The following is a 24027-nucleotide window of genomic DNA, read 5'->3' as shown; positions in this document are numbered from 1 at the left end:
AAGCCAGCAGGGTGTGAACACAATTCTATTCTCGTCTGTATTCATAAGAGAAATGCGGAGGAGAGTGAGAGACGGGGATGTGGATGGTAACTCGTTATATCATCCCTACCCCTCCACACTCCTGATGGTATGGATTCTTTATGGTGGAAAGGAAGGAAGAAAAGATGGCTGTTGTGTGAATATTAGAACTCAGACAAGTTGATTTAAAAGACTCAGTTTTAGTTTATATGCCATCCTAAATGCATAGGCAGAGGCAATCCCGGAGGGTTCCCCCTCACCAGTGGCAGCATCAAAAAACAAAACAAAAAATGGAGGGGGGTGGGAGCAGACAGAAGCTTTGTCCCACATTTTAGACTTGAAAGTGAAATAATGGTGTATTTCACATCATTGCCCCCATCCTAAACATATTTTCTCTGAAGTAAGTTCTGTTGATTTTTACAGCATTAACATGCAAGTAAGCGTGCTTAGTTAGGACTGCAGCCTTATTTTCATTTCCAGTTTATGATTTGGTAACAACTTTCATGTGAAGAGTGCTTTTCCTTTGAGCAATGACAGTGGAGACAAGGAGGAGGAAAGGAGTGGGCAGGGGGAGGGAGTTACTTGTTAGGGAGAGTAGCTTCCTTAGTCTTGTTGTGGTCCCACTGATCCAAGGCGCCAGAGAGGCTGGTCATCTCAGCACCATGGAGAGCTCCCAATGAGTCACTTTGTCCAACAAGAGTAGGATGTGAACAAAGATCCCAACCTCCAGTCCACCTCTCCCTCGCCCCCACAAAAAATGTGGAGAATTGGTGTCTCTTAAAGTGCCATCCTATGGCCTTGTGCTCCATCACATCTGACCTGATGCACTTTACACTGTTGGACTGGAGAGGCACTGTGAAAGGTGTTTGGATCCTCAGGTTCAGGAGAAGGTGCCTTTGAGTGTCCTGGCTCCGATTCTGCAGACCCTGGTGCTGTGAGCTCTGGTTCAGTGGGCTCCCACTCTCTTGCATCAGGCTTGGAGATAGGACTTGTAGTCTGGTTCCTTAGATGGTAACACTACCACCTCTGATTCACTGCCCTGGTGGTCATTGCTGGACTCTGGAATCATGACAGCCCTCCTTTGGAGTTCATGAGTTCATAGTGCTTTGGCATGTGTGACCAAGCACATATATTGTGTTATATGAACATGGTGGATTACAAAGCCCTTGATGGAGTCAGGCAGGTAGTGGTTGACCTATCAGGTCTGGTAAGTAGGGCTGGCTTGTATGACCAAGACTAAGACTTTGGAAAAATGATTCTATGTATGATTTTATTGGTGCCCCTCCCTTTGTGCCCCACAATCTTCAAAGTCTGGAGCCTCTGGTAGTTGTGCTTGGTTCATTATTTCCCAAGCTATCTTTCAGTTACTCCTTTGGCCTTTATGCCGTTACAGTGAGAAAGTCCTAGCATCTCATAAATTGATATCTGAACTGAAGTTCATGATTCATACTTTTAAATTACAAGTCCTACAGCAGGGACATCTAAATATCTTATTTTTCACACTCATTATTCTTTTCTTTCAAGCTTCCATCTTTATGACTAGAAACTTGTTTTTAATGGAATATTGCTCCAGTTCTAAGTGGAGCTTGTATGTTGTCCAGTTGGTTTGCATGGCAGTGTAACTATATGAAGCTATTTTAGATCATGAAAGCATAGTTTGTTAAAGGATGAGTCCCATATATTCCAAATCAGAAGTGCTTTATATATATAATGAGTTGAATGCGTTTTCTCTCCAAGTGATGTTGCTGCATTGTCTAGCGCTGTTCTATTTTGCCTTCCTCCTGACATCCTGGTTGCTATAGTGCAATGATCTATTTGTGAACATACAAAGGATCATTGCCATAATTAAAGGGAAAATGTTTTCTGGTCATACCTTCATGGGTAATGCTTCTTGAAAGGTGATGGACTAGAATATCTAACAGGTTATTTTGGTTCTCCAAAACTCTGGAATGCAATGCTCAATCTTTTTTTCAGCCTTTCTCTAGCAATATAGTTCAGATAATTTCTATGTTTTTTTTCAAAAACCTATCTAGTGCATGGCTGCTGTTCACAGTACATTTTAGTGCTTCAGCCATCTTTTGAGCAGATTGTCTAGTTGCATGCTGTGCAATATAGTACTGAATAATTTCAAACTTTTAGTGTGTGAATATGTGTAATCTTTCAGAAACATACACACCTTTTGTGTACCTGACAAATGATGCAAATAGATGTATTTGTGTTTGAATATGTTTTAAACAGTACTCTCTCTTCTTTCTCTTCCTCCAGCTGTGAATGAAACAGAGACACTCTGCAGCATTTAGCTCTCAGTTTCACTGGTTTTGAAGAACAGTAACAACTAAAAATGCCGCCTCCCGCAGATATCGTGAAAGTGGCTATAGAATGGCCTGGTGCCTTCCCCAAGTTGACGGAAATTGATCAAGTAAGTGGCCAATTCTGTGTATTTCTACATATCCGAGAAATTTTACATAGGCAGGTTTTAATATTCATTTTGCCTTCCAGACAACCATGTATATAAGATTATGAAACTACTACCTACTTTTTGCCTAAACTGAACATTTGCTGCATTTGGGGTGTCTTCTTCAGCCATTGGTTGAACTAAGTTGTAATTTTCTATAGATTGATGATTTATACAATTTCATGAATTCTTCATAAAGGAAGGGTGGATTAGAATTTGTATGGATAATATAAAAAACTACCTGAGGAAGTGTGCATGCACACGAAAGCTCATAGCAATAACAATCTTAGTTGGTCTCTAAGGTGCTACTGGAGGACGCAGGTGGCGCTGTGGGTTAAAGCCTCAGCGCCTAGGACTTGCCGATCGAAAGGTCGGCGGTTCGAATCCCTGCGGCGGGGTGCGCTCCCGCTGCTCGGTCCCAGCGCCTGCCAACCTAGCAGTTCCAAAGCACCTCCGGGTGCAAGTAGATAAATAGGGACCGCTTACCAGCGGGAAGGTAAACAGCGTTTCCGTGTGCAGCTCTGGCTCGCCAGATGCAGCTTTGTCACGCTGGCCACGTGACCCGGAAGTGTCTCCGGACAGCGCTGGCCCCTGGCCTCTTAAATGAGATGGGCGCACAACACCAGAGTCTGTCAAGACTGGCCCGTATGGGCAGGGGTACCTTTACCTTTACCTTTAAGGTGCTACTGGAAGGAATTTTTTATTTCGTTTCGACTACGGCAGACCAACACGGCTACCTACTTGTAACTAGAACTATGGATAATATGTTGGAGTTAAAAGTATCGCTTTCCTTGTTGGCTGTGTGACTTAAGACATCTAGTTGGCACTTAGCATAACGAATTTCAGAATGCCTTTTAACTGTTAAAGTGAAGTATTCTGAGGGGCTGGACTAGACTTGCCCTTCCAAGCCGGTTCTTGGGCTCTTCTGGACAGAAGGGTCTACAAAAGGCTTTCTAATGCATTTGTGCTTCTGTGTTCTCCTCAGCTCTGACTATCTGGCTAAACTTGGAGTGCAGTCTATGGCTCAGCCTTGATATGACTGCTAGATGCAGAGAAATCTGTCCAGTTCAAAACAGTGCTTCATTGTAGTTGTGCAACCTCACTTTTGCTGCAGTTGTAGCCCTTGGCAGCTACATATGTGTGGTGGAGATAGCTCTGTTCTACTTGCTGTTTCATGCAAGTAGAAATCCCCCACTGCAGCTCCTTTCTGGCCTAGGGAAATAACCTTTGAATGAGTGTGGTGACACTACTAAAATGACCCAGGTCTCTTTGCAAAGCCAGAATCCAAGGCCCTTCACTTCATCCAAGGCACAGTAAGAACAAACAGTCCAATTCCTGAAATCGCTGAAATTTCACACCAACAAAAAATTGGAGCACTTTATCTCATCTTTTCTCCAATCTCCCCACACCTTGCTGTTCTAGTATAGGTGAGACAGGAAACCTGTTCATGCAGCCACTCCACATGAGCCTGGATTTGTTTGTCCTCCCTCTCTCCACAAATCATGAACTATGCACAGAATGCATTCTAGGCTTGAGAATAAAGTAGGCATGTGGAATTGGACTGTAGCCTACAGTTTTCCAGTTTTCTGAACAAAATCAGAAGTAGCCTCTTCAATGTTTGGAACGTATATGGTTGGTTAAAGTTGCTATCTTGGCCACTGATTCCCAGAACACTTATCCGGGCACCCTAGTATATCCCAAGAGGAGCTGAAATGTGCTTTGAAAATTAACCCAGCACGCTGCAGACATCTGCCACACTTTGCCCCATGTGGCAGGGAGGGTATTTGTAGCATCGGTTTTCCCCTTTGCCTGCCAATATATGGATAATGATATTTACACGCAGGAGGGAAAAAGGATTCGTTGGGATTTCTGATACAGCCTGCAGTATATCATGAGACTTAGAAGCGTTTCCATTGCTCAGAAAGTGTGATTCCCTTAATGAGCATTGACCAGCGAGCAAAGGGGAGGAGAGGATGCCAAAAGTTAATGTCATTATCTTCACATATTAGATAAACACCTACACATTCTTATGGAAGTTGATTAAGAACATGATAAATATATGTACGTTTTGTAAGAAACCACAAAGTGTGCCTTCTGTTTTAATCCAACCTCCTCTGTCTCCTCCCCAGCCCATGTCCTAGTTATCAAAAGTCTGGAAAACATATATCTGGGCGAAACTATGGAATTATACAAATGGAATTCTTTTGTGGCTTTGGAGCATAAACTCGCCATAGAATGTGATGGAGTTGCCTAGACAACACTATTCAGTGCAGCCCAAATAATAATAATAATAATAATAATAATAATAATAATAATAATATTTTTTTATTTATACCCCACCCTCCCCAGCCAAGGCCGGGCTCAGAGCGGCTTCCAAGCAATAATAAAAACAAGATGAATGATTACAACTTAAAAACAAAAATAAAATACAACATTAAAATAATGGAACATTAAAATGTAGCTTCATCGCAGGCGGAGAAGGAAAAGAAAAAAAAGAGAGAGGGAGGGAGGGAATCAAATTGGCTCCAAGCCAAAGGCCAGACGGAACAACTCTGTCTTACAGGCCCTGTGGAAAGAAATCAGATCCTGCAGGGCCCTGGTCTCATGAGACAGAGCGTTCCACCAAGCCGGAACCAGAGTTGAAAAGGCCCTGACTCTGGTTGAAGCCAATCTAACTTCCTTAGGGCCTGAGACCACTAGGGTGTTGTTATTTATGGACCTTGAGGCTCTCCGTGGGGCATACCAGGAGAGGCGGTCCCGTAGGTATGAGGGTCCTAGGCCGTGAAGGGCTTTAAAGGTCAAAAGCAGCACCTTAAATCTGACCCTGTACTCCACCGGGAGCCAGTGCAGCTTGAAAAGCACTGGGTGAATATGCTCCCATGGCAGAGACCCCGTGAGGAGCCTCGCTGCAGCATTCTGTACCCGCTGGAGTTTCTGGGACAGCTTCAAGGGCAGCCCTGCGTAGAGCGAATTACAGTAGTCAAGCCTGGAGATGACCGTCGCATGGATCACTGTGGCCAAGTCGGGGCGGGAAAGGTAAGGGACCAACTGCTTGATGCGGCGAAGGTGGAAAAATGTCGCCTTGGCTGTTGCTGTAACTTGCGCCTCCATGGAAAGGGAGGCATCAAGGATTACACCCAAACTCTTAACGGAAGGCAATGGCACTAATTGGGCCCCCGCAAGAGAAGGGAGTTGGTCCCTCATCCCCATGCCATCCCGACCTAGCCATAGGACCTCTGTCTTCGAAGGATTTAGTTTCAATCGGCTCCCACGAAACCATCCAGCCACAGCTTCCAAGCATCTGGTCAGTGTGTTTGGGGCCGAGTCGGTGTGGCCATCCATCAGCAGATAGAGCTGAGTGTCATCAGCATATTGGTGACAGCCCAGCCCAAAGCTCCGGATAATCTGGGCAAGGGGGCACATAAAGATGTTAAAAAGCATCGGGGAGAGAATTGCGCCCTGCGGCACTCCACACACCAAGGAGTGGCGCGACGACATTTCCCTCTCTAGTGCCACCCTCTGTCCCCGACCAGAGATAAAAGAGCACAACCAGTTACAGGCTATGCCCTGTATCCCCACGTCTGCGAGGCGGTGGTCCAGAAGATCATGATCGACCATGTCAAAGGCTGCTGACAAATCTAAAAGGATCAGCAGTCCTGACCCGCCTCAATCCAGTTGTCTACGGAGATCATCTGTTAGGGCAACCAGAGCCATCTCCGTCCCAAAACCAGGACGGAAACCGGACTGAAATGGATCTAATGCCGATGTTTCCTCCAGAAACCTACCAAGCTGTTCAGCAACCGCTCTCTCAATTACCTTACCCAGGTATGGAAGATTTGAAACTGGGCGGTAATTGGATAGGTCTAAGGGATCTAATGAAGTTTTTTTTTAAGAGTGGACACACCACTGCTTCCTTCACTTCCCCTGGGAATGTCCCCGTGTCAAGGGACAAATTGATAATTTCAACCAGGGGGGTCCGCGCAACATCTGGACACTCCCTAATCAGCCAAGACGGGCACGGATCAAGGAGGCAGGTGGTGGGCCTACCAACTTGGAGGAATCTATCCACATCAGTAGGGAGTATCCGATCGAAATGGTCCAACACTGGATCTGAAGTCGGTCGAGGGGCCTCCAGTTCAGTCACTGTATCTAAATTGGCAGGGAGGTCACGGCGGAGCAATAGGACTTTCTCCGCAAAAAAACTCGCGAATGCCTCACAGCTGTGGGTCGAATTTGTGCTTAAATTTGGTTGTCCTCCTAAGGACGTTATTGACCTAATTATTCTAAAAAGTTGTGCCGGGCAAGAGCTAGCGGATGCAATGGAAGCTGCAAAGTAAGATTTCTTAGCAGCTTTCATAGCCGTCTCATAGGCTTTCATAAGCGTCCTATAAGATGTTCTTGAGGCTCCGTCACGAGTCCGTCGCCATATTCGCTCTAGCCGTCTGAGATCCCGCTTCATTTTCCGGAGCTCCTCAGTAAACCAAGGGGCCCGGTTTCGACGGGGTCGCAGAGGGCGCTTAGGCGCGATCTCATCAATGGCTGCCAAGAGCCGGTTATTCCAGTCCTCAACAAGGTCATCTAATGAGTCGCCAGGAGGAGCAGGGTTCCGCAAGGCTTGTCGGAATCTATCAGGATCCATCAGTTTTCGCGGACGAGCCCAAATAAGGATGTTGGAGTTCTTTTGAGCTCCTTTCGCCACACCAGGTCATTAATGTCAATGGAAATGGATGCAATGATGTCTTTAAGGTTATTGTATGGCAGCAGCCCTCCCCCACCCTCATTTTTTAGCATTGTGTTGCTGCATTTACAAAATTCCTCTTAATTCTCTTGTTCGTGCTGTTATTACTCGTACTGGTGCATCTCAGAACTAATTTACATTTATATTAATACAATTAAAAATCTGAATAAAAGGCATGTACTTATTAATCTCCCCTTCAAAAGCTGCTGCTGTTACCAGAAGCCTTCAGGAAGGGCAATGGTAGTTTTCTTACCACACCTTTGAGACAAACTGTGCATTATAAGGACCTGTGTGGGACTTTTTGCGAAGCCCTTCCTTAAGCGTTGGCTTCCTGAGCCTAGTCACTCGTTCAAAAGACCTGCACTTGCTTGTATCAATTTGCTTTGAATGTGGAGAGTCCTGGAGTGTCCAAGCAGCTCTGTTCTTAATGGTTTGGTGTGTACAGACATTTGCCTTTACAAATCTGGCTACTACTGTAGGCGCTGTAATAATAATAATAATAATAATAATAATAATAATAATAATAATATTTATTTATTTATTTATTTATTTATTTATTTATACATACATACATACATACATACATACATACATACCCCGCCCTCCCCTCCCAGAGCTGGGCTCAGGGTGGCTAACACCAGTAAAATTACAGTAAAAAGCATAATGGGGGGGGGGGAAAGAAACCAAATTAAAATACAGGTTAAAATGCAATATAAAATGCAGCCTCATTTTAAAAGTAGCCCATAGATCAAAACCATAAGGGGAGGGAAACATAAGGGTCAGACTGAGTCCAAACCAAAGGCCAGGCGGAACAGCTCTGTCTTGCAGGCCCTGTGGAAAGATGTCAAGTCTGTCTCCCTGAAGTTCTGGGCAGCTTATTACGAGGCAGCTGACTTGGAAAGCCAGGAGCTGAGTTTGTTGCTCTGAGGAGGACTGTTGTGGAATGAAGTGCCTGACTAAGTAATAGTGGTGATTAGGATTGGCTCTTGAAGTTGAAACCTAGGCGTGGGGAATCCTTCTGATGTTGCAGAACTAGTAACTCCCATCAACCTAATCAAGCATGGCCAATCAGCAACGTCTGGAAGGCCAGAGGTTCCACACACCAGCTGTAAATCAAGGAGCTGTAGCTACACTAGCATTTCACAGGAGGCTGTTGCGCAGTTTGGTGGCCCCTTTCAAGTGCTGACTGCTCAGGCAAATTCACAAATGTGGCAGAGTTCCATATAAAAGGTAAAGGCAAAGGGATCCCTGACCGTTAGGTCCATTCACGAACGACTCGGGTTGTGGTGCTCATCTCACTTTACTGGCTGAGGGAGCCAGCGTACAGCTTCCGGGTCATGTGGCCAGCATGACTAAGCCACTTCTGGCGAACCAGAGCAGCGCGCAGAAACACCGTTTACCTTCCCGCCGGAGTGGTACCTATTTATCTACTTGTACTTTGACATGCTTTCGGACTGCTAGGTGGGCAGGAGCAGGGACCGAGCAACGGGAGCTCACCCTGTCGCGGGGATTCGAACTGCCGACCTTCCGATTGGCAAGCCCTAGGCTCTGTGGTTTAGACCATAGCGCCACCCACGTCCATGATAAGCTACACCCAATCCCTAAAAATTCCCAAAAGAAAACTTCCTTGGCTCAAGGCAGTTGCACCCAACATTATATCTGAATTTCTGGCAACTTGTTCTCTGTCCATATGGTCTTACAGGAGAGGATACATTTGTCAAAGAAACACTTTCTAGGTGTTTTGAACCATAGACAAAAGAATGCCTCCACTTCGTTAAAACATGCATGCATACTTCAAACTTCCACACACCCATTATTCTCCACGTGTTTAGGGACATTTTTGGGGTAAAAATTGACAAGATAACTAGAGCTTTGTATGATTTTAGTTAATTGCAAATTAACTTATTTACATTTTGGCAAGTAGAACATCTGTATTGCTTATACTTCAATCGTTACCTCCAGGAATATATTCATCCTACAGAAACAAACAGTGAGCAAAGTTTCAGAAATGTGTTTCAATAAATTCTTGAAAGTTTTCCCATGTTGAAGAACATGCTGAATTACGTCTCTAGTACCTCACACGGCAGCTCAGAAAAAGTAATCTTCAGCTTCATGCTGTGCCTCTTACTAAATAAGGAGTTCATAAGTTTATTGCACATCAGAGGTATCAGAGTTGATAGCAAAAATGGTTGTATCCTGCCTAACCATAGCTATCATAGGAAGATTATGCTCCCTGGATGTTTTAGCAGCGGTGCATTTTTGATGCCCCTAAGTATGGTTTGGATTTAACTTACCCCAAGTTTCTGTGATATATTAGGCGAAGGTACATGATCAGCATTGGATCAGAGCTCTGCATCCCATCAGTTCTAAAGCCGGTCTAAGTTCTAAGACCTGCAATAACAAGTGTTCATAAACTCGCCTCTGAAGCATTTTAACTGGCTCTCAGTGGCGCTGCCAAATTGAAATCAAGATGTGGTTGGGGGGAAAATACTCAGTTTCACTTGTAAGAAAAACAAACAGTGAGTCTCCGTGTGTATTTCATATCAATTGAGATTTCATGCGCAATCTGCAAAGGGGGAAAGGGTCGTTGGCAATCTGCCTCTTGAGTGCAGCTTTCAAGAAGCACATTCATTTATCAGCCCCTCCTTCCACCGGATTACTCCTCCACTCTCTGATCGGTGACCGCAAACCATCCAAGCTATTACATGCCCTTTATTTCTGAAGCCCTTGCTACTACCCCATGGCAACTTCATTGTAGGCCTTGGTTCAGATGGGGAAACCCCCCCCCCCCCCAGTTTAATCTCGCCCTAACCATAACAGTGGTGAATTCAGAAACAAAATAAGTGATTTGATAGCGCATCCTATCAAAGACCCTGATGTTGGGAAAGATGGAGGGCACAAGGAGAAGGGGACGACACAGGACGAGATGGTGGGACAGTGTTCTCGAAGCTACCAGCATGAGTTTGACTAAACTGCAGGAGGCAGTGGAAGACAGAAGTGCCTGGCGTGCTCTGGTCCATGGGGTCACAAAGAGTCGGACACAACTAAACGACTAAACAACAACAGCGCATCCTAAAATTGCTTTCTATAACTCTTAAAGAGGCCTGCATGGTTAGTAATGACCTGCCTAGCCAACGGAGCAGCCCGTGTGGGTGTTGGAGAAACTTGTTGGCATTGCTGTGTGCCTGGGATTGCTAAAAGCAGTGTCTGTGTTTCAAGAAATTAGCATATCTGGACATGTATATATTTTGTTATTCAATCTTGGGTGACTTTGGAGTGCAAGAAGAGATCTGTATGTAGTGCATAATCAAAAGGGGGAAGAGAAGATGAGAGGTGAGTTGAATTGAGTGCTCTGCCGTGTGCAGTCAGAAGAAGTGAATAGTCCAGTGGAAAGTCTGGGCACATTAAATGTTGTAATCAAGCCCAGCAGATGCAGGCTGGACCAGTGCCTGGGTGGGACACCACTGAGAGCTTCATGTAATCTATTCTGAGCTTTCCAAAGGAAGACAGCATATAAGGTAAAGGTACCCCTGCCTATCAGGGCCAGTCCTGACCGACTCTAGGGTTGCGCGCTCATCTCGCTCAAGAGGCCGGGAGCCGGCGCTGTCCAAAGACACTTCCGGGTCACGTGGCCAGCGTGACGAAGCTGCAGCTGGCGAGCCAGTGCAGCACACGGAAACGCCGTTTACCTTCCCGCTAGAAAGCGGTACCTATTTATCTACTTGCACTTGGGGGTGCTTTCGAACTGCTAGGTAGGCAGGAGCTGGGACTGAATGACGGGAGCTCGCCCCGCCGCGGGGATTTGAACTGCCGACCTTTCGATTGGCAGGTCCTAGGCTCTGTGGTTTAACCCACAGCGCCACCCGCGTCCCAAGACAGCATATACATTTAGTACAAAAAATATTACATGGTTGAAATGCAATCAGTACGCAGAAGTCAGAAGTACTGGCAAGAAGACAGAGCATTCCCAGACACTTGCTACCAAGGAGAGCAGTGCTCCATCTAGTTAGCAGAATTCCTATATTCACCTTGTTTCTCTGCTGAAGCTTTAAAGTGAGTGCATGCAAGCAAGTGCCCACATTTAACCCCTTGCAAACAATTGTTCTAATACATAATACCATATAAACATGGAAAGAAATACAAAATTAAATGCAGCAGCGTAAGAAACATTGGATTGGAGGAGCTCACCTCATCTCTATTTTACAGATAATAATCTGTAAAATTAGTATAACAGTGACTTCTGGGGTTGTTGTGAGGATTAGTCAGAAGGAGATTGCATGTACTAGTACAGTGGTACCTCGGGTTAAGTACTTAATTCGTTCCGGAGGTCTGTTCTTAACCTGAAACTGTTCTTAACCTCAAGCACCACTTTAGCTAATGGGGCCTCCTGTTGCTGCCGTGCTGCCGGAGTACGATTTCTGTTCTCATCCTGAAGCAAAGTTCTTAACCTGAAGCACTATTTCTGGGTTAGCGGACTCTGTAACCTGAAGCATATGTAACCTGAGGTGCCACTGTAGTGCTACAGATCTTTTCAAATAGTAAAAGCAGTTTGTTGTCATGTACATATTTTTTTCTTCAAGCGTTAAAACTGGCACCCTATTAATGTTCACTGAATTCTTCTAAAAGACTTAACTTCCTCGATGTAATGACTTGCCACATAGACAGACATTGTTTCCCAGCAACACTTAACATTCTGCTTGCTTTATGGACCGTCATGCAAGTGCAGTATCAGCCAGGGGAAATGAAGCTACCATTCCATTGTCAGAATGAAAGAAGAGAGGGAGCCATGGTTTATGCAGAAATGTTGGAGAAAAGCACTCCATCATCAGCCTGAGCTGAGAAGTTGGTTGGACATAACTCTCAAATCCAGCTAGTCTAGGATAGTAGTACCAGAAAGGATTGCTGGATTTTGCAAATTGCAGCAGTTGTGTTTAGGGACTCCATGACAATATGTGCTGGTTGTATCTCAGTTTGAGTGCAACTTGGTGGCACCCTCTCCCCCTGGACCTGTGATGGGGACCTCAGCACATGTTTCCTGGGCCTTAATACGCATCCAGTCCACGAATTATGGCTTCAGATCAAGAAATGTGTTTCATTTAAGAAGTACTGGTGCAGAATTGCTTTGTAAAATGCATTTGTTAGCAAAGTTAAAAAAAGAAATCATTGTTGAAGTGGCCGAGGGATTAACAAAATGAAAAATAACCACCCTTCCTTCTCCTTGACGCCAGGCAGATATTTACAATTGGGCAAGGGGGGAAAAAACAACAGCATTTTGAGGAATGGGGATGTTGTGTTTGGAGAGAAGGAAAAACGCACACAAAGAGAGGCCTTAATATTATCATTAAAAGGGGCTGGTTGTTTGGCTTCCTTTTTCTATTAAATTGTACAGTTCTGAAATGTAGACTCTTATGTTTTTGTTGTGTGTTGAAAAAAAGTTCCACATCAGGCGATAACAGAAATCAGTGCTCCGAGAAGACTCTGGATACACAGTTCTTTCCAGAGGGAGAGATAACAGCTTAGCCGGCTTACAAACCCAGTTGTCCCTTTCACAGACAGTGACTCTTTTGTTGGCTTGTTGGTGGGGGGTGGGGAGGATGTTGCATGTGTGGCACGTTGTAGTAATACTTGTGTTACACTTTTGATCTTTCTCGCCTGCCAAGGTCTGCTCTGTAGCCCACGAGTTACGTAACTGATGGCAGTCGCTGCACGGAATGGGCTCCAAGAGCATCTTGTTTTCAGCTGTTAGTTTCAATGCTGGAGACAAATTGTGTGCTGTAAGAAAGAAAAGGGGGGGGGGAGAAGAAGCATTTTTATCATATGGGAAGTATGGCTCATGAGGGGGAATGCAGAGGCAGCTTAGGGATGATCTCATTACTTTCTTGATTTTATGTTCTTTTTTTCCCCCCAATATAAATATCTTTATTAAGCAAGTTTTAAAAACCACATACAAAAATATAACAGAGATGATAACAAGCATATAGGAAGAAAGCAAACACAGATGAAAGAGAAAGAAAAAAAAAAAAAAAAATAAAGAGTAAAAAATACAAAAGACTTACAAACTTACAAACCTACAAACAATAGACCTCCGTCCAACTCGGTTTAGGATTTTATGTTCTTGTTAACTTCCTAGGGCCCTTTTATTCCAGGGATCAAGTGAGCTAAGTTGCCTCTGAAATAGAAGAGCAAATTTTGAGTCCCTGAAAAGCCATGCTTTGCTATTTCTAATTCTGTTTGTTCTTGGTACAATTTGTTCTCAGGTTACATACGCTTCAGGTTACAGACTCCGCTAACCCAGAAATTGTACCTCAGGTTAAGAACTTTGCTTCAGGGTGAGAACAGAAATTGTGCACCGGCAGCGCGGCAGCAGTGGGAGGCCCCATTAGCTAAAGTGGTGCTTCAGGTTAAGAGCAGTTTCAGGTTAAGAACGGACCTCCGGAACGAATTAAGTACTTAACGGCCTCGGTCCTGTATACCTGAAGGAGCGTCTCCACCCCCATCGTTCAGCCAGGATACTGAGATCCAGCACCGAGGGCCTTCTGGCGGTTCCCTCATTGCTAGAAGTGAGGTTACAGGGAACCAGACAGAGGGCCTTCTCGGTAGTGGCGCCCACACTGTGGAATACCCTCCCTTCAGATGTGAAGGAAATAAGTAGCTATCCTATTTTTAAAAGACATCTGAAGGCAGCCCTGTTCAGGGAAGTTTTTAATATTTAACGCTGTATTGTATTTAATACTTGATTGGGAGCTGCCCAGAGTGGCTGGGGAAACTCAGCCAGATGGGTGGGGTATAAATAATAAATTATTATTATTATTATTATTATTATTATTATTATTATTTAACCCGAGGTACCACATGTATAAGCTTTTATGTGCATGCGCACGAAAGTTTAATACCAAGAACAAATTTAGTTGGTCTCTAAGGTGCTACTGGACAATTCTTTTTATATATTTCGACTGTGTCAGACCAACACGTCTACCAACCTGAATCTATTTCTAATTCTGTTAGCTAAAATAACCATGACTGGTATGTCAATACTGAAATACCGGTTTTTTGTTTTGACAGCACCTTTGTCTTTTTGAATATACGATTGCATGCATGAAAGCTCAACCTGGTTGTCAGGATGTTCATAGACAGGGGCAGGGGTGAAACTAGGCTTTATTTTATCTGGGTCAAAGACTAAGTTTGACACCCTCCATGTGCATTTGAATAACACACACCGGCTGGGAGCCTCAATGGTTCCCCTCTGGAGGCTTCACCTGGGCCCCAAAACTTGGGTAGCCTCCTGTAGCCACGGCTCTTTACAGGGGAGCAAGAAACCCAGACCATTTCTTAAGCCATAACACACACCGGCAGGGAGCCTCAATGGTGCCCCTCTGGAGGCTTCACCTGGGCCCAAAAACCTGGCTAGCCTCCTGTAGCTACGGCTCTTTACAGGGGAGCAAGAAACCCAGACCATTTCTTAGCCTGTCTGCACACCTCTCCCCTTTGGGAGTGTACCTTCTCCTCTTCCTCCCACCTTCCCCAAATGATCCTCTCAGCTCTGTGAACTGAGAGATGCTCACTTACAAGAAGGAAGCTTCATGACAAGTGTGATCTGTAGCACAAAGGAGGATCTCATGAACTGACAAAGGACACAGGTTTACCTGGCTGCAGGGTAACAGGGTGGTCGTGAGGGGGTCCCTGGGCAAGCAGAGCTTGCAGCCAGGTGAATGAATTGTACTTTGTAGGGAAAGATGGAGATACATTTCCAGAGAATGTATGTTTAGGATTAACCCAATTACTGGTTGAAGATGCTTGCTTCAGTATGCATTTGTTACTTTCCTAGGGTAAATTAATAACTGATTAAAGGTATCTATTTGCATTAGATATGGGAAAGGTTCCGGGACTTAATTAGGCTTTTGTACTTAAGTTATTCAGAGGCTCATTATACACATCTATTATTGTGCAGAAATTCCCAGAATAGTCACTACTATGGAGAGGATATTTGGCAGGAACCACGAGGGCTTTCCTTGATAGACGATACTTAGCTTAAACTATTATAGCGATCTTGAATTTCTTTTGTTGCTCAGAGCAAAGCTGAGGTGAACACATAATTGCACTTGCAGTTAATGCAGAATGCTGCAGTGTGATCGCTGAGAGGCCTCAGTACAGTGGTGGCCCGCAAGACGAACGCCTCGCAAGACGGAAAACCCACTAGACGAAAGGGTTTTCCATTTTGGAGGCGCTTCGCAAAACGAATTTCCCTATGGGCTTGCTTCGCAAGACGAAAATGTCTTGCGAGTTCCTGCGGGGTTTTTTCCGCTTTTTCCGCCCTTTTCCTAAGCCGCTAAGCCGCTTATCAGCTGATCCGCTGATAAGCCGCTTAACAGCTGATCGCTAAAAGCCGCTAGACCGCTAATAGCGCTAATCCGCTAAGCTGTCAATGGGCTTGCTTCGCAAGATGAAAAAACCGCTAGACGAAGAGAATCGCGGAACGGATTATTTTTGTCTTGCGAGGCACCACTGTATTTAACACTTGTGCTCAGAGGGGTTACTCTTAGTATATAAAGCCCCTAACAACTTGGGATCTGCTCACCTACTAGACAGCCTAATCCCACATGTGCCCCCTTGGCTACTTTGTGGGTGGAACTGGCACTGTTATGGGTGCCACATAATACCCGTTCTGCATTTGTAAGAGCTCCGTCATTCCAGATTCTGGAAGCTGCTGCACTCCAACTTGCTGACTCAGAGGTTTAAGGAAATGTGGCAAATGTGGTAAACCATGAGCCCAGGTTTGGAGACAATGCTAAACCAAACCACGGCTTAGCTCACAGCAGCAGCAGCAGCAGGACCAGAGCAGTTGCAAAGCGGCCATGTTCTTCTCTATGAGAACCCACACATTGGTTCAGTCGCACTAAGCCATGCGTTGGCTCAGTGTTGCATGTAAACTAGGCCACTCTTTGCAAAACAAAACTGACTAGATGTGTTTATTTCCTGGTGACTGCTTTAATCAATCTACGCCATCTTTGTGACAATCACTTATTCATCCAAATGGCTCTTGCTTTTTTGCTTTGGTTTTTCTTCCTAGGCATACAAGTGTTGATGTTTGCAGCAGTGTTCAGAATGTTGTGACATCTCCAGACCAGACAGTGTTCTTTCTATTTTGGGGACCTTGAAACTAAAGTAACTTTAGCCAGACGGCGCAGCGCAGCAGAGAGGAATTCAGACTGCTGGTTTAGTGGATAATTTCAGCAGATTATTTAGTGTTATCTTGTTTAATGGGTGTTTATTGCATTTATTGAATTCACTATAGTGAATCAGGAAAAAGCAGTTCTGTATAATGTAGAGCTAGCTTTGCCAAACTCAGTATTGCAAAAAGGTTGCAGGTTTGATTCCCATATGGGGCAACTGCATACAGTGGTACCTTGGGTTACAGACGCTTCAGGTTACAGACTTCGCTAACCCAGAAATAGTGCTTCAAGTTAAGAACTTTGCTTCAGGATGAGAACAGAAATCAGGCTCCGGCAGCAGGAGGCCCCATTAGCTAAAGTGGTGCTTCAGGTTGAGAACAGTTTCAGGTTAAGAATGGACCTCCGGAACGAATTAAGTACTTAACCTGAGGTACCACTGTATTCCTATATTGCAGCGGTTTGGACTAGATGATCCTAAGGGTCGCTTACAACTCTATACTTCTATGATTCTATGAAATACACTTTAGTTATGACACATTTGTTCACCTAGATGTAAGAAAGGCAACTTTTTAAAAAAGTTGTTTGTGAATTGCTCTGTGCATCAATTAGAACAATGTTTGCTGTGAGATCTGAAGTCTTTTTTTCTGTCTAGGAGATGCTAATGAGTATAGGAAATAATACCAAGCCCTTTAATACCCAGGACCTAATTACATTTAACATTAATGATCATCACTAGTAGTCAGACACTTCTGCCTCTCCAAAAAAGGGTTCAGTGACCAGAGAATTAGGGGAAATCTCAAATATGTCTGATTAGTCCCTGCCCATCCCCCTTTAGTAATTTTAACAGATTTGCTCCATAGCTCTGTTGTTTGAAGACCAAATTATTTGAAGACCAAATTATAGCAGCAACCCAGACTATTTTAACCCTACCTCCACCCCACTTGCATAGTAAGTGAAGTGGGGTGGGCTTAATCTTTAAAGCAAAAGGGAAATGTGAACTGTCCTCATCCCTGGTGTTTTTCTCCCCAACGTAGTTGATGGAGCTGGCTGTAAGTGATTGGTGCTGAGAAAGGGGGCTCATTGTAGCCACTGATCAATGAGCCCAACTGAAGTGTTTAGCTTGCTTGCATTATTTGCATTCAAACTGCACCTCCACGGGGACTTCAGAGGAAGGTGTGTTGAGCAACGAAGGACTCAGTGGAGGTCAAAAAGTATCTCCTCTTCGCTGCCTTCACTTCCACAAAGTATGCTTGGCAATAAGCGCACACTTTTGTTCAATTGCTTACCTTCAGGGTTGTCCTCCTCTTGTGTTCTAGCAGTCTTCTAATAAGCTGCAATGCCCATAGCTCTGAGGGATACCTCAGTGCCACTAGGGCTCATCAAAGTTCAAGAGGGTGAAGAGGGATGATGGTTTGAGCTGCTCGGCTCATTGCTATGTACCACAGAATTAACCCAGAGCTTCAACAGGGCTGTCAGACGGAAAAGACCCTGGAGTCATCTGGGACGGAAATCTTCAGGCTCTGAGAGTGGACCATTCTAATAGCCCCTCCAAACCTTTGCAGAGGAGCAGCCACTGCAGTCTAAATCTTTGGACTGCAGACAAGGGAAAGGTGGCAAGATCTCCTACCTTCAGATCACTCTCTTCTTGCCCTACTGAGAAAGCCAGATTCAGGGCGTCACCGGCCACATGCATTGTGGGAATGCTGTGATAGTACCATTCCATGGTTCTTAGCCATGATGTCCTGAGCCAGCCCTGAATCAGTAACCTCAATATTAATGTTAAAATTCCTCAGATTTTACCTCCATTTTTTATTGGACCTCATTGTTTCTTTCAAACTCCAGAAATTCTTGTTCATTTTTACAGTGGTATGTTAAAGCGAGCCAACTTCAAGCCATGGTTATTTTGATTAACCATTGTTTCATGTTGTGTTTGAACTCTGTGCTGGGACTCATCTTGCCTATGGTTTATTGAAGGAAGTCAGTTTGATAACCCATGATTTCAAAGTTGCCATATTATAGTGCATTACTAGTTAAAATTAACCACAGATAAAATAGCAATTTGTCGTTAATCAGAAATGGAAATAAGTACTAGGAGCGTTCTCAGTAATTCAGATCACGGTTCTTCCTCATTTTGCCCGGTAGGCTGCTGAGAAATAATGTTTTGCTGTAGGGCAGGGATGGGGAACCTGGACCCCTACAGATGTTGTTGGACTCCAATTCCCATCGGCCCTAGCCAGCATGCTTAATGGTCAAAGATGATGAGAATTGTAACCGGAAACATATTATTATTATTATTATTATTATTATTATTATTATTATTGAATTTATATATCATCCTCTACCCAAAGAACCACAGTTTCTCTGTCCCTGCTTTGGGGCTACCTAATGAGTTTATAATAATTTTTCAGACCATTTTGGTTGTTTTACATAGATTATAGATCAATTTTCAACAAACATTTTCACACTAAACAGAAATAGGCCCAAGTTTTCTTTTGGTATTGCAAATATCTACTGAAGGCTATGCTATGCTGTTCTCACACAATGCATTTTCCTTTTTTGTCCTCAGAAAAAGCCATTGTCAGCAATCATAAAGGAAGCCTGTGATGGGTGAGTTTTATTTGTTGCTGTGCTTTCAACTCTCAAAATAAACAGTTCTCAGATATATTTTCTCCCTCTTGCGAGTTAATTCAAATACCTCCCAGGAGCCTACACACACACACACACACACACACACAAACACACTGTACTGGTTTCCAAGGTGTGGGCTTCAATTTTCTTTCATCCATTTTGAAGATAAAACAGAGGGAAAGACAATTTTATTTATTACCTTTATATGTACAAATGTGAACATTACACAAACAAGTAATGGACAACTATATATATTTGTTCCAGGAGGTTCAATGTGACTTACATAGTTGCTGCCCCGACTTTAAACACAAGCTTGTCCGGTGGGTTAGGCTGAGAGTGACTTATCCCAAGGTCACTCAAACTCTCCCCAGTTGTAATTCGACATTTTAACTGCGTCAGAACACGTGACTCTCTCTAGTGTGCTTAGGCAATCTTTGGTGTTTGCATAGAGTGCTGCACAGCCAGGAGATATTCAGTTCCCCAAAGAAATTACCTGCAAATGAGAGACCTGCAGCCTCATCTCAAAGTGGCATTTAAGCTGCTTTCCTGTACACTGGCAGACTATTCCGTTTAATCCTGTGAGGATCCTCTTGGAGAACTACAAATGTGGGAGTGGAGAGATTGTGCAGTAATTTAAAAAATAAATCTTGCATTTGTCTTTTTTCTTTTTTAGTTCAGGGGAAATCATAACTGCTTAGGGACCCCTGACCATTAGGTCCAGTCGTGGCCGACTCTGGGGTTGCGGCGCTCATCTCGCTTTATTGGCCGAGGGAGCCGGCGTACAGCTTCCGGGTCATGTGGCCAGCAGGACTAAGCCACTTCTGGCGAACCAGAGCAGCGCACGGAAACACCGTTTACCTTCCCGCCAGAGTGATACCTATTTATCTACTTGCACTTTGAGGTGCTTTCGAACTGCTAGGTTGGCAGGAGCAGGGACCGAGCAACGGGAGCTCACCCCGTCGCAGGGATTCGAACCACCGATCTACTAATCAGCAAGCCCTAGGCTCTGTGGTTTAACCCACAGCGCCACCCGCGTCCCTAAAAGAAATATACATTATCTTTAAATAGGCTCCTTAAACCCTTCTCTAGATTAGGAGTAAGGAACTGGATCCAGCTGGCAAACCAGTTTCTTTCTCTCCCATTCTCCATAGGCCAAGTTTGACAGTGGGTGGGCATGCCCACCTGTCAATCACCTGACATCACATATAGATTTTTTGCTCACGTGGCGTTAGGCAACCCATTTTTGCATATGTGGTTTGTAATCTAGCCATGCAGGCAAAGGTACTGTGCTTTGCCAGGCCCTGACAATTAGCTGGTTGTCAGGGTTTGCAAAGGATTTTGCTGAAGGGCTTTTGAGGTGCCGTCTTTACCTGCTGTAAAAATCACACCTGATGTGATACAGGTAGGATGTCAGATATAGGGCAGGTAGGTGTGCTTTGGCCCAAACAGTTCCTGATTAGACCCATGGACTGGAGGTTCCCTGCTCTGGTTCTAGATTTACCCAAGTGTTCTGTGCTCAGACATGTAACTAAAAAGCGAAAAGCTAAAAATTGTTCTTGGCTTCTGTCATCCAAGTGCATTTTCCTAATAAAATTGTTTGTACCTTTTAAGGTGGTCTCTTACAAATCACGAGTATTATGCACTGCAACATGCTGATAGTACCAATTTCTACATCACCGAAAAGGTAAGAAAATACCTCTGGACATCTCTTGTGTGCTTTTCTTTTCTTTCTTTTTGTTTAAAAAATGCTCTTCACGCTGACAATTCAGTTTCAGAGCTAATGTTGAGGGAAATTGCATTATTACCTTGGTTTTTACAGAACTTAGACCCAAGTGGGTTATAATGGGCTCACTGTGCCTCATCCTATTGGTCTGAACTCTGTCTCCTGGTAATGTAGCAGTTCAGTTTTTGTGGTTAGAAATATAATTGGGGTATTGGAGGGCTTTCTAGACAAGATTTTAATTGGATAAGCATTATCCGCATGCTGACAGTAATTGCTTCTTAATAAAGCAACTTGTATCAGAATTAACTGTGGAAGGTTTTTTGTGCCAGTTCTTCCAGTGCTGCTGGTATGTCACTGGGTCTAGAGAAGGATCTTGAACTTAGAGCACTTGATTTGGAATAAATATTAATGAATGAATTGTAGGGGCAGTTTTGTTTTTTTAAATCGCCTGCTTAGAAGAATATCCTTCATATTGCCAACACTTACTTTGAAACTGCTCTCCTAAAATGCATGTTTAGTTATTCTCCCATCCCCAATCATTTCAAGAGGAGGATAGCATTGTCTGCTTTCAAGAATTCAACTCTTTGGTTCTGAAATGGTGAGGAAGGCTCCATAAAGTTGACTCTCAGGTTTTTGTGGACATGTTAATACTTTTCTTAAGGATTTATCTGTGCAAACAACAGTTTTTGAACTCTGCCTCTGAAGAGAGCAGGTGAGTGTGGTGGCCAGTTGAAAGACTTGCCCACCAAAAATAAAGTCTCATACACAGAAAATTAGCATGCAAAGGGAAGAATCCTTTTCTCCTGAAATAAAACTATACATGGCAGAGCATTCAAGCACATAGCAACATCCTCTCTGTACCCTCAAGTGATGCAAGCAAGCAGTTTTCTTGCGTGATGCTCAGTTGTGTTGTAAGGCTGTGGGCAGAGGAGGGCAAAATTAAATCCTTTTCTACCAAAACCACTTTGCTAGCTCTGTGGACTGGTGTGTCCAAACCTCTTTAGAAAGTACAGTTGAGCAGGCACTTATTCATAATCGGAGTACTGTCGAAAAGTAGCAGACAGGAAACCTAAATGAGACATACCCAGAGCTGGTTGTTAGGTAAACAAAGTGTTGTTGCCACCACTTCCCTTTTTTCTCCCCTAAATGGTATCTTAATAGAAATTAGATTCAAGAGTTGCAAAGCACTTGCCATCTTCGTGAGAGAGGTGCCCTAATTGTTGCCTTGGTGTGCATTTATACTGGATTAAAGCAGTGCTTTTTTCTGTGCTGGCAACCATGGCACTTTTATCAAGATAGGAGAAGTAGCATCTCGCTTTTTCTTTCCAAACAAAACAAAACAAAACAAAACAAAAACACTGGATTAATTTGTGCTTGGAGTGTTTACTCATTTTGTGCTAGAGGGAGGTTTGCTGAGCGGTGCATGAGATTTGGCCAAACCCACAGTCTGGATGCTGCTCTTGGGCTGTGGGCTACTAGCAGTCCATTGCAGGTTTTGTTTTATTAAAAAAGCCAAGCAGGCAAGTCATCCTGATGCATGTTACAAAAGTGTTTTACACTCTGATTTCTCTCAGCACAAAGCTTGTGAAATAAATCAATTGTTCCAGCTGACAGTTTTCAACCACTCGAATTCTGAAGCACAAGCTAAACTGAAGTTCACCCTTTGAAATACATCATATTAGTTGAAAGTGCCTAAGAAGTAAACTGCAAACAATCTCAAGTATTTGCAGTTCTTCGTGGTAAGCTGGGTGCTGCTTTTGAGCTTGCTTATTCTAGCAAATTTTAATATTAAACATTTCACGTTTCAGGAGCCAAAGTGCTAATTTAGTTAGTGCCAAAATATGCAGAAATGAAATGTGAATGAAACAAAGTAAGATGTAACTGATAGTGCTGAGGCAACATAATACGCTCAACGTGATTCCTTTTCACAAGATTTAACCTCTTTCCACTGGGGCAGCCCTGTGTTAAATGCTGCATTTTAGTTGTGAAGTATTTCTTGGCCACTCTAGATGAAAAGGTATTTGGCTCATTGTCAGAATTTACGGATTTTGCTGGCTGAATTATGCATGGTGCATGTGATAACACTTGATGACTTGCAGCTTGGCACGTGAACTGCTTCTGCCAAAGATCCACACGCATGAGCTGATACAAAAATGTAATCAGTGATGGCCTTCTCATCAAGTTTTAGTAACCGAGAATGATGTATGAACATACTTCTGTGAACACTCCTTGAGAGTTGCTTTACACATGACACTCTTGAGTCGTGGGGGGTGGAATAGAAAGCACAAGGCCCCGAAAAAGTTGTAAATACTAAAATTTTGCCCCAGCTGCCTCCTTCCTTCCAACCAACTACCCCAGGTGTTCTTCGTGGAGGAAATGAGACCTTCTGGAAGAATCTGTTTTGTGCTATCTGTTGCTGCTACTGTTGGGTATATGTGTGCATTTTCACTAGAAGAACACAGATGTTTATAATGCCATTAATCTAAAGAAGGACCGAACATTTTTTATGTATGCAACAACGGCAGCAAGGATACTTATCGCTAAGAATTGGAAAACTCAAGATCTACCCACACTGGAAGAGTGGCAGATGCAGCTGATGGACTATATGCAACTGGCCGAGATGACTGGCAGAATCCGTGACCTGGGAGAAGAGAGGGTCGAGGAGGACTGGAGGAAATTCAAGAGTTATTTACAAAAATATTGTAATTTGGTTGAATGCTAAGAAGGATGCTAGATCATAAATAATTGCCTACCATTGAATTAGATCTGATTTTGACGATAAGCGAGATTAAGGAAAATATAAACCTTTTGGAGAATTGTTAGATTTTACTTAAATGAGTGGAGATAAGATTGTAAACAAGTGGGTAATTTGCCTGAAAAATTTCTTTTTTGCAATGATGTAAGTGGGAGCGGGAGATGCGAGGGAGTCCAAAGAAGCGACAAAATTATGTTATGATATAAGTAATGTTGTTTAATATTTACGCATTTGTATTTAATTTTTTTTTAATAAATTTGCATTTAAAAAAATATATATAATGCCATTAATCTGTGCTCAAGACAGACAGGGACTGTATATTTGTGCTGCAAGGAGGGTTTTTATTCTGCTTATAGGCTGACTTGAGTCAGATAGAAAGTAAATATGGGCGAGAAAATGAAATGCCATTGGTATTACTCAGATGCCCGTGACTACTGCTACAGTTTTTACTGTTTACCGGTTGAGTGAGGGAGAAATATCAAAGGTCATGATGACTGTTTCATGGACTTTGCAGGCTTGTGAATAGATGGCCTTCAACAA

General features: G+C 43.6%; 1 protein-coding gene across 3 annotated transcripts in view; it reads left to right on the top strand.

Moving 5' to 3' along the window:
• The window catches only part of ELMO1 (engulfment and cell motility 1), a 291965-nt gene that overhangs the window by 59613 nt on the left and 208325 nt on the right, over positions 1-24027 (top strand). For all 3 annotated transcript variants that reach the window (XM_079947572.1, XM_079947570.1, XM_079947571.1), the window contains exons 2-4: positions 2284-2437; positions 18948-18988; positions 20621-20693. In XM_079947572.1, coding sequence (XP_079803698.1) covers positions 2360-2437; positions 18948-18988; positions 20621-20693 — 192 coding nt within the window. In that variant the 5' untranslated portion in view covers positions 2284-2359. The remainder of the gene's footprint in view (positions 1-2283; positions 2438-18947; positions 18989-20620; positions 20694-24027) is intronic.

This window comes from Podarcis cretensis (genome assembly GCF_951804945.1).
Source record: "Podarcis cretensis genome assembly, chromosome: 12".
Taxonomy (NCBI): Eukaryota; Metazoa; Chordata; class Lepidosauria; order Squamata; family Lacertidae; genus Podarcis; species Podarcis cretensis.
Note: the sequence above shows the minus strand (reverse complement) of the source record. Positions and strands in the feature narration are given on the sequence as shown.